The sequence below is a fragment of the Staurois parvus genome, unplaced genomic scaffold, assembly GCF_062004578.1.
Source record: "Staurois parvus isolate SC_StPar_1 unplaced genomic scaffold, SC_StPar_1.0 ptg001386l, whole genome shotgun sequence".
Taxonomy (NCBI): domain Eukaryota; kingdom Metazoa; phylum Chordata; class Amphibia; order Anura; family Ranidae; genus Staurois; species Staurois parvus.
In genome coordinates this window covers 535,351-546,827 of record NW_028319182.1, presented here as the reverse complement: position 1 = coordinate 546,827, position 11,477 = coordinate 535,351, and the positions used below count along the sequence as shown (strand labels likewise).

The following is an 11,477-nucleotide window of genomic DNA, read 5'->3' as shown; positions in this document are numbered from 1 at the left end:
GGGAGCAGACAAAAGAAAACTTCATCCCACAAGGGAATAGAGGCACACAACACTGGTCTACTGAAGCACAATGTGCCTTTTCCCCAGGAACTTCAGAAGAACATTCTGTTTCTTTACATATGGGTACAAAACCAAATTCCTCTTGTCCATGCAACCCCATCCTGCCATCCACTGCTGGTGGTCCTTCAGCCAGACCACTGAGATCCTCTGGGCTGCCATCAATTTTCACAGCCGCAGGGGAACTAGAGCTATCTGCCACAAGTGCCAGGTGGACAACAGTCTGAGGAGACCTTAGGCCCTCTGGGCCATGTTCACAAGGGTCCAACCCAGCTAGATTGGGCCCTTCCACAGACAGTTCCTCTGTAGCCCCCCGAGTCACCACTGCAGCAGAGGGAAGGTCTGCCTTGCACATGTCATTACATTTGGCATCACATAAAACATTATCAGTTGCAGAGTCCTCTGTGATTTTAAACTCTTCTCCAGGCCTTGACTCCGGATATCCACTAGAGCCAGGCCCTGGTACACAGTCCTTCACCCCCTGAGCCTCCCCAGAATCCCCAGTGTTCATGGAGTCTTCATTCAGTCTTTTACATGAGTCCAGGGCCTCAGGTGGTGAAGTAGGTTCTAGGGGGCTTGATATGGCTCATAATGGGCTACCAACCATCCCAGGTCAGTGCCCAATAATACTCTAGTGGGAATGGCATCTGTTGCACCCACTTCACTCATTCCTCTCCCAGCTCCCCAGTCTAAATAAACACAGGCCATGGGGACACCTGGGTTGATGCCGCCAACCTCTTTTACAGTCATGGTCTTACCAGGAAGAAGATCCTCAGGGCTCACCAGTTCTGGGTGCACTAAAGTCACCTCCGCTCCACTGTCCTTTAGGCCAGTAGTAACTCTGCCACCAACAGTGACAGGCTGCAGGTTATCGGAGAGCCCTCCTGCATTCCTGGAAACAGTAGACTCCGGGCCGGTTGTCCTGGTAGGTGGTGGGGCAGCCTTCTTTTTCTCAGGGCAGGATACACTAAGATGACCTATCTGGTGGCACAAAAAACATCTCCGGGTATCCACAGTTGTTGGGGTGGCTCCTAAAGGTCTGGATGCCTTGTTCTTCTGGATGTCCGGAGAAGAGGGGCCGGTTGCCTTTCCTCCTTTACAGCTGGGTTCAGTAGTCCTCCGGGTGACAGGCATTCTGTTAGCCGCATAGGAGTCAGCTATTTCTGCTGCTTGATCCACTGTCTTGGGATCTCGGTCAAGTACAAACTGCTGGACCTCAAAAGGACATGTCTGTAGGAACTGGTCCTTAATCATTAGCTCCTGTAGGGCATCAAAGGTGCTTACGGACAGTCCCTTTAGCCATTGCTGGAAAGCAGCGCGCTGACTGCAGACGAGGTCCATGTAGCTGTCATTAGGACCTCGCTGCAATGTCCTGAAACCCTTGCAGTACACCTCTGGTGTGAGCTGGTACCGTTTAACAATGGCCTGTTTAAGAGTCTCATAGTCCCTTTCTTGGCCCTCCGGAAGACTCAGAAGCACATCCAGGGCCTTGCCTTCCAGCCCTGGGATGAGGTACTGTGCCCATTGCTCCTTGGGCAGGAGGTATTGATGACAAGTCCTCTCAAATCCTTTGAAAAAAGTGTCCATGTCACCATCTAGGTCCATGGTGGGGAATTTGTCCGGGGAAACTCTGTGTATCCGTTCTTCCCTGGAATCAGTGTTAGCAGCAGACCTGTTCTGCTGCAGCTGGAGTTTTGCTAGCTCCAGTTCATGTTGCCATTCTGCTTCCCGGTCTTTTCGTCTGTCCTCTTGCTCTGCCCGCCTGTCCTCCCGCTCTGCCCGCCTGTCCTCCCGCTCTGCTCGCTTGTCCTCCTGCTCTGCCCACCTGTCCTCCTGCTCTGCTCGCTTGTCCTCCTGCTCTGCCCACCTGTCCTCCTGCTCTGCCCGCCTGTCCTCCCGCTCTGCCCGCCTGTCCTCCCGCTCTGCCCGCTTGTCCTCCTGCTCTGCCCGCCTGTCCTCCTGCTCTGCTCGCTTGTCCTCCTGCTCTGCCTGCCTGTCCTCCTGCTCTGCCCGCCTGTCCTCCTGCTCTGCCCGCCTGTCCTCCCGCTCTGCCTGCCTGTCCTCCTGCCCGCCTGTCCTCCCGCTCTGCCCGCCTGTCCTCCTGCTCTGCCCGCCTGTCCTCCTGCTCTGCCCGCCTGTCCTCTGCTTCCCAGCGCTGCTTAATGAACTTGAAGCGTAATGTTTCACTGACTGGGCCCAGCAGCTGTTGCTCTGCCTGCAGGGACAACGAATAGGCTTCCAGTTGGCCCTCCCGGATGTCACCACGATCCACATCCGGTGGCGGGGAAGGAGGCTTTTCCTCTGGGGCATCAAGGTCCACATCCTGTGGTTCCATAACCTAGGCTCGCTCCTCCTTGTCTTTCTCAGCCAGGGTGCGTATCATCCGCTCCTTCGTCTTGTACCTTGTGGTCGGGATACCTTTGAACTCGCAGAGATTCATCAGGTCATCTCGACTTTGCTTCTCGTAGATGATTACTGTCTCAGCCATTTTGCCAAAATAAAAGATAGAAAAAGAAAAACAAAGAAGGGGGAGGGGAGGAAAGAGGGGAGGAGGGGGAGGAGCAAATAGCCAAGTATGTCTTCTACAAAAAAATTATGCACAGAGTGAGCTTCTGTAGGTCAGTCACTTCTACCGAGCTTCCGACCTTCAGTACACGGGGTACATGAATAAACCATGCACTAATGTACTAAGCAGATCCCACCGCTGCCACCAATCTGTCACGGATCCCCCACACGCCACACCCACAGCGACTAGCTAACCGAGGTGCGCACATGCGGCCGTGACAGGGGGTAAGAGGGAATAAAGGGGACTTAACTTTGAATATATATATAAATCCATATATAAGACTAGCAGTGACACACTTTCACAGCCCGCACTACCTTTGGCCACCACCAGATGGAGACTCCACTCCAATCCTGCTGGTCGACCACACACTGGCAGATACAAATCTTACATACAATTTGGTGCACTGATTAGAGTTGAGGACCAGCTTAGTAATTACACCCTTCTAGAGTCCCTTCAGATATCCTACAGCTTGAACCCCGATGTTATCACCCTTCCACCGTCCACACACACCCACACCAGACACACCACAAAAGGTAGCCTGCCACCACCCAACAGTTTATCCGCAGAACGGTCTGTTGAGACATCACACACACACAGATCTCCATCTGGCCGATCTGTTACCTTTACAATCTGCATGCAATCTGCCCACACACAGTGCAATTGCATACAGATTGGCAATGAGCTTGACCGAGCGTTTAAAGGCACTAAAATACAATCCAATCCAATCTCTCCAATCTAATCTCTCCAATCCAATCTCTCCAATCCAATCTCTCCAATCTAATCTCTCCAGAGATATGAGCCCGAGCTTAAATACACAGAAGTCACTAATTATTTTAGGATTTAATTTCCCAAAGTGGGCGGAGCATAAAATATGTACAAAGTATAAAAAGTTACAGAAATACAAGAAATACAAGAAGACACACAAATGACTTCACTATAAAATAAAAGGGAACACACTGGGTCGGGTCGGCAGCTTGCCATCATGTGACAGTTTTCCGTGGGTTCCGGTCATACTGGGTCGGGCAGGCGGCTTGCTCTCGTATGTCAGTTTTTCTGAACACGCGGGAAACTTTCACATGCTAGCAGGCTGCCAGAGTGGCCATACACATCGATTCATTATCCAACTGATCTCCGATTGGTTCAATGTATAGAGATCTCCTGTAGCACTACCCCTTCTACCCCTTTAGGAGTCGCTGAAGTTTGGGTCCCCTATAGTCCTGCACAGTGTCATGGAAATTTTGTATTGTTGGTCGAACTTTAAATGTGTCATATATTCGTGTTATTCATATGTCTCTCGTGTGGCTTAATTAAAGCTCTGAAGGCTGCAATTGGGCCATGCGCATGTACAATGTATGTATTACAGTACTCAGCTTGGTAATGGATGAGATGGCAGATCTGCGCTTATAGACCGGCGTGTATACCACCACGGCATTCCATGCGAATGCTGCTGTCAGTAGACCGTGGGCCTGTATCCACATATCAGCAGCATGGTACCACGTGGGCTTCATAACGCAATGCGCAAGCGGTGTGAACTCCACGTGTAGGCTTATGCATATCTTACAACCCATTACTAATCTGAACTGTATCTCGGATGGATGTGTTTTAATAAAGATCGTATCGGGCCCATCCAGGTACAGACTGATATTTTTAGGGAGTGCTTGTGCAGAGAATTTTACATACCAATAGAAGCTAGTAGGACAGGAAATATGACCTCAGATGGCTCATAGGGGGGAAGGGGAGGAAGTCTGCTGACCTCAGAAGACTCATGGGGGAGGACCAGTGATAGATAATAGCAAAGGCTATGCTCCAATTGGAATGTACATCCTCTGTATAGGCAATCCCCATTGCATTGTTCGGTGGGAGGGGATTGACTTTATTCATGTGGGGGGCATGTGTGTATTTTTAATAAAACAGAGAGCGGGGTCTAAAATCAGCCCTTATGTGGATTGCAACCAGCCTTAGAGTGTCGTGTGATCATTCTAGGGTAACGGAGCTCCAATCACCTACATTTCAACAGAACCAAAGTATTTGGATGGGCAGGAATCGTGTAGTTTAGCTGCAGTCGTGGTAAGCGAGATTCGCACAGCTTTATGGGGGATTTCTGCGCATCCAACTGCGAGTACTCACGGTAAGGAGAAATTCGTTAAAGCGAATTTCCAAGACAGTTTGGCGAGCCTGGTGGATACTAACGCGTATTCAAGAACGAGGGGGGGAATGAACTATCATGAACTAGCAAAAAGTATGCCGGCACATTTCAGGTCTCTCTGCCATTAAGAGGATCGCTTTTTGCGTGTTCGTGTGGCTGATTTCGCTCTCTGTTAGCTAACAAGAAATACCGCTTGGCAAGGACCTCATTTTTTGTCCTAAACTCTTGATTTGTGGGTGAAAGACGAGGGTTTGTCTCTGCTGAGAGCAGCAGGGGGGTGGGTTTGGTTGGCTGGATTTGGTCAAGTTTAAAAATCTTCCAACCAAAAATTAAACGGGTATATGTTTTAGTGGGTAAAAGTTGTTGCATAGTGTTAGGTAAGTATTTGTGGGCTGTAGGTACTGTGGTAGTTGCTCTACCCCCTCCACGTGAGGTAATTATTACAGTGCTGAAAGGTTTAGGTTAATTGTTAACTGCTGTAAGATCTGTGTTATGTGGTCTGTACAATGTTTTGTGGTACTACTGCTCCCAGCAAGCATGCAGCAGGGGGTCCTTTCTGTTACATGTGCATGTTAGTGTGATATGTTGGTGTTTTATGTCCGTTCTGTGATTGTGCCCAAATTGTGTTGTATGTGTGCTTCATATTGTTGTGTAATTGTCCAGTGTATGTTCTGTCTAAAAGTCTGTTTTATGTAAGAGGCAATTTTGAGGCTAGAGTCTGCCGTGTGCTTCCCTGTGGGGGGGCCATTCTAGTGTTACCATGTGCTTCCCTGTGGGGGGTCATTCTAGTATCTACCATGTGCTTCCCTGTGGGGGGTCATTTTCTTGACTAAACCACATGGACTCCTTTTGTTTGGTGGCCATTTTGTTGGCTACCATATGTGCAGTAATCTCTATGCAATGTGTATGCAGTTTTCTATATGCATTTGACCCATATTGTGTTTTAATCCAAATTTTTTTACAGTTTCATTTGTTTGCTTTTAGCTTTAAATTTGCGTATTGCCAGCCAATTTAAAGTGTATTAAGCGAGTTTTCCCCTCACGTGTTCCACATTTAGTGAGCGCAGTGAAGTCTGGGTTTTTGCACATAGATTTCTTGTATAGTGATTATGTTTTTCTTGTGTTTTTCCTGTTAAAAGTAGTTCCTTATTGTAAAGCGGGTTTGTTTTAAGCTGCTGTGTCGCGTGTTTGACGTCCAGCAGACTTTTTGTGTAAACGGTTCTAGGTGGTTGCAGTAAAGATTGCGTGTATAATGTGGATCGTTTAGCGGTGCTGATAGGAGTGATTTTTGCGTCAGCAACAAGGTTACTTTTGGCGCAGTTTTTCGGTTCACCTGTGTAATTGTTTTACTGTGAAATGTCCCGTGTTTTTCATAAGGATCCACTTTGTCCTTTTTAACAGTTTTTCAGGTTGAAAAAGGGTTTTTCTGTGTGTATTAGGAAAGTTTTTTTCTTTACACAAATTTCCTAAAGGTCAGTTAGCAGGTTTCTGCCCAACCAGTGACCCCTAAGTAACATCCAAGAACCCCTCTTTTTGTTTTGACTTGTGTTAGCTACTGTGTGCAGGGAGAGAAAAGCCACTTTCATCATTGTGCGGTGTGGCCTGCCAAACACAGTGGGTGATGAGAACCACATAAATTACGCTGTGTGAGTGGGCGGTCCAGGGAAGTCCTGGTTACCACAAACACTTCGGGTGGTCAGGATCACATAAATTGCGCTGTGGGAGTGGGAGGTGTGCTCTCAGTCTGACCGCCACTTGATGCGCTTCGGGTGATCGATAAGTATCACATAAATTACGCTGTGCTGGGAAAGTGGTGGAATCAGGCCTCTCGGTAGGATCCCACCGAGTGCTCCAGGGGGTAAACAGGTACCCGGACGCGGGATATATACCAGTGACTAGTCACGATGGGCAGTAGTCAGTCCATGAAGAGAGAGGGGGAAGCAGCCCTCTTCAGGGTAAGGACAGCTGCACAACTGATGAAGGTGAGTTTGGGGGGGAAGTCTACAGAACCCCTCAAAAGGTGGAATAAATGGTCGAAGGGTACCAGATGGGAAATTCCCCGGGAAGGTACATTTGACGCATGGAGGTGGGAAAAATTCATCTCTGAATTTGAACCACGGATGCAGGCGTCAGAACTAGAGATCGCACAGCTATGGCTTCACAGGTCAATCCGATTAGGGAGGCAGGGCATACATAAACTGGTGTCTGTCCGGAAGAACCAGGTGATGTATACCTGGCCTCCAGAGGGAATAAAACAGGAGGATCCGGTGTCAGAGGTGGAGGAAGCTCTTTCAGGGCTGACTCTACTAAGGCAGGCAGGATCAGGGTCTGCTGGGGTTCCCCAACAACCAACAGTGGCTGAGATAAGTATAACTGCACCTGTCTCTTCTGTTAGTGACGTCACTCTTGATGTACCTTCTGTGTCTTCTGTATCTATGCCTCAGCCTCTACCTCTACCTCTCCCTTCTCCCTGCTTCACCCCAGCTCCTTCTGTTTCCAACTATGAAGCCTACTCAACAACCGATTTGCAGACTATCTGTGAATCAAGGGGAATAGACACCCGGTTAAAAAACAGGGCGGATTGCATCAAAGCGCTACGAACCACTGATCAGACCCCTGCCCCCCAGCTATACCCTGATCTGAGGGACCTCAAACCTGAAGGTGCAGTAAGCGAGGTGGTTAATCTAAGCCCACCGATGATGCTGGGTCAGCCCTTGCACTCTTCCCGAACCGAGGCCTATCCAGTCAGGGTGCAGCAATTTGAAGGTCCTCCCAATGCACAGGGGGAACGGACTTTAGGGGAACGGGTAGTTTGGCATGTCCCCTTCACCCCGGCAGAGATCCGCACTATTCTGGCTGAGCTCCCGGACTATCGAGTCAATCCGAGAGGATTTGCTCGAATGTTTGGACAAAACCAGTTCAGCTATGGTATGAGCGGCTCAGATTGTGCACAGATCCTACGGGCAAAGGTGGGCATGGAAGTGGCCAGTACAGTGATTGCAGGGTGCTCTATAACCACGCATGAGGAGATGACTTCAGGGGGCAAAGAGTTCTGTACACAGCTAAAGGCAAAGCTTCCAGAAATGTATGGTGCTACCTCTACTACGGACATGATGAAGCTCACCCAGGGTCCTAATGAGGAAAGCGCCTGCTTCTGGCGCCGTCTCAAGCAGACGGCACTGGATGCAGATCTGGAAGTTGGACCTGATGCTCCAACTGAAGGGGTAAAGGTGACCGCGACGCACATTCTGTTGCGGGCCAAATTTTTGGAAGGCATCAATATTAAAATTCGGGAAAGGCTGGTTCTGGCCCGACCCGAATATAATGAGATGTCTATCCCTGCTATCCTTTCCACTCTTGCGGCAATAGAGAGGGAAATGGATAGAAGAAAACAAGACAAGGCCAAAGTTCTTATGTCCCAGACCCCACACGAAAAACCAAGGGATCTGGGTCACAGGAAGGATAGGCCCCCACCCAGGTGCTTCCAGTGCCACCAAACGGGGCACATGAGGAGGAGCTGTCCCCAATTACCTAAAGGTCGGTGGCAGTTCATTCCTGATGAGTCCCCCGCCCCTATGACCACCATGGTAAGTAACTCCTATGAATCCTCATAGGAAGTTGGCAAATCGGTGTCGGCCCAGATCCATCTTTTTCTCGAGGAATTAAAATATCCCCTCCCTTGCCTCATCGACACCGGTGCAGCCAGAACAGTCTTGCGAAAACAGGACATCCAAGGCAAGGTACCCCTCTCAGGGGCAAACACACCGACGGTAGGTCTCACAGGTCAAACAGTGTCTCTACAGTCCACCAAACCACTCCATTGCAGGTTAGGTCTGCACACTGAGGCTGTCAGGTCAGTGCTGGTCTCAGATGACGTCCCCATCAATCTTTTGGGAGCGGACATCTTGTCAGACATTCAAGCTGTCATTGAGTTCACCCCATCGGGTGTTGTGGTGAGTAGTGCCCTGTCGGAAGAAAGACTGTGCACATTGTTGGCCCTACCTTATCTCACCGAGGCTACATATTGTCTGGAGTTGGACGTATTGGCTGAAGTTGACCCCAAAGTTTGGGCAGCAGATAAATATGATGTGGGTCTCTTGCCGGTACCTCCAACTACAGTCAACATCAGACCAGGAAGCGTGTTACCACAACTACCACAATATCCTTTAAGTGTAGCTCAAATGGACAGCCTAAAAACCCAGATCGACCATTATCTACAGATAAAGGTCCTCACCCCAACCCAGTCGCCATGTAACACACCATTATTCCCAGTAGCAAAAAAGACAGCACCGGGTCAACCAACCACCTACCGGCTGGTACATGACCTGAGAGCGGTAAACAAAATCATCATCAGTGATGCCCCTTTGGTGCCCAATCCACACACCCTGCTGGCAACCGTACCACCCAATGCAAAATTTTTTACCGTCATTGATCTGTCAAACGCGTTTTTCTCGGTACCCCTGGATCCCCAGTGTCAGTACCTTTTTGCCTTCTCCTTCCAGGGCCGACAACTTACCTGGACCCGTCTCCCCCAGGGAGCAGTAACCAGTCCCTCGGAATACAGCTGCAAGCTGAAAATCGTGTTAGATCAGTGGACCCCAATGAATCCAGAGGTGGTGTTGTTACAGTATGTTGATGACTTGCTCCTCTGCTGTCCCACTAAAAAGGATTGTTATCAACATACTGTTTCATTACTCAACCATCTGGCATCAACGGGCAACAAGGCCAGCAAGGAGAAATTACAACTCTGCCAGGAAAAAGTCATCTTCTTGGGGCATTGTATTTCTCAGGGCACCAGGCACCTAACAACCCAAAGAGTGCAGACATTGCAAGACCTAAAGAGACCCAAAAACCACCGTCAGCTGAGAGCCGTCCTCGGCCTTATCAACTACTGCAGAGATTGGGTCCCCAACATCTCGGACAAACTTGGTCCCCTGTATGAGCTGACATCCAAAACACCATTTCAAATGTCAGATGACGACTGGTCAACTCTTCAAGATTTGACTCAGGAACTCTCAATAGCACCAGCCCTAGGTCTACCCAACTATGACCTACCTTTCTACCTTTTCTGTCATGAAAGTCAGGGCCATGCAACCGGAGTACTAACCCAACTTCACGGAACCAAATACCGCCCCATCATGTACCTATCGACCGCTCTGGACCCAGTCATCAAAGGGTCCCCGGGTTGTGTGAGGGCAGTGGCTGCTTGTGCTGTCCTTGTCCAAAAAGTGGGTGACATCGTTTTGGATTCACCCCTCACACTCTACACTCCGCACTCGGTGCAAGAGATCCTAAACCAGGTCCAAACTAAACATCTCTCTGCAGCAAGATTGACCAAATACGAGGTAGCCCTCCTAACTCCTACTAACCTCTCTATCAAACAATGCACTATTCTTAACCCAGCTTCTCTTCTTCCTGTGTTGGAAGACGAGAAAGGGGGGGAGGACAACAACGACAGTGCTGAATTTTGCAACCCGACTAACAATACTAACACCTCTTCTACTAACATGTCTTCTTTGTCCACTACTAATCTCTCTTCCAAAGGACACAACTGCATTTCTTTGATGGAACTGGAGTCAGCGGCGATCAGCCCAGTGAAGGAAACGCCAATACCGGAAGCGAAAAATCTTTTTGTCGATGGGTCCAGGTACTACACCCAAGACGGTAAGCCACACACTGGTTACGCGGTCACGACGGAAAGTGACGTTGTGGAAAAGGGCTCTCTGAACGCACATATGTCAGCTCAGGAAGCTGAGCTGTGGGCACTGGCCAGGGCATGTGAGTTACATGAAGGTCAGAGGATTAATGTTTATACGGATTCGAGGTACGCGTTTGGTATTGCACATAACTTTGGTCCCATCTGGAAAGCGAGGGGATTTCTCACAAGTTCAGGTAAACCGGTGAAGCATGCAGAACTGATTGACAGGTTGTTCATTGCCTTCGGCCTGCCACGGGAGATTGCTGTTCTTAAGGTGAAAGCTCATACCACTGAGACTAGTGTGGAGGCATGTGGAAACGCTTTGGCAGATCGGTCCGCAAAGGCCGGTGCACTGGTTCAGGAAACGGGGGTTCTGATGCTGGCCATCCCTTCAGAGGTTTCGTTAGACGAGTTTAAAAAACTGCAATCGCAGGCGGGTTTGCAGGAGAAGGCTAGATGGACAGCAGCAGGAGCCTCCCAAGGGTCGAATGACATTTGGTGCCTGAACAAAAGATGGTGTTTGCCAAAGTCCCTTTTCCCCATGATGGCCCACTTGGCTCACTACCCTGGGCACCAATCTAAGACGGCTATGTGTGCGTTGGTAGACGAGCATTGGATTGCACCTGGGTTCAGTACTGCTTCAACTACCTTTGCAGCTTCTTGCCTAGTCTGTGCCCTACACAACCCTGGCAGAACGGTAGTAATACCCCAAAGGCACTCACCAAAACCTGAACGCCCCTTCCAACGCATCCAGATCGATTACATCTCGTTACCAAAGAGTGGGCCGTACGAATACGCCTTGGTCTGTGTAGATATGTTTTCAGGCTGGCCTGAAGCGTGGCCCGTCACATGTGCCAACGCTAGTACCACGGCGAAGAAAATCCTGTCTGAGGTTGTGTGCCGCTGGGGTCTACCTGAAACCATCGAGTCCGATAGGGGGTCACACTTCACTGGACAGATCTTTGCAGAGGTATGTAAAGCCCTTCACATCAACCAAGGGCTACACACCCC

The 11,477-nt window shown here is 49.5% G+C and overlaps 1 protein-coding gene across 1 annotated transcript; it reads right to left on the bottom strand.

Annotated features, from left to right (window-relative positions):
- Positions 1 to 624: 624 nt before the first annotated feature.
- Positions 625 to 1,662, bottom strand: ZNF444 (zinc finger protein 444). The gene has a single exon (XM_089661792.1). The coding sequence runs from the start codon at positions 1,660 to 1,662 to the stop codon at positions 625 to 627; it is 1,038 nt and encodes a 345-aa protein (XP_089517918.1).
- Positions 1,663 to 11,477: the final 9,815 nt, after the last annotated feature.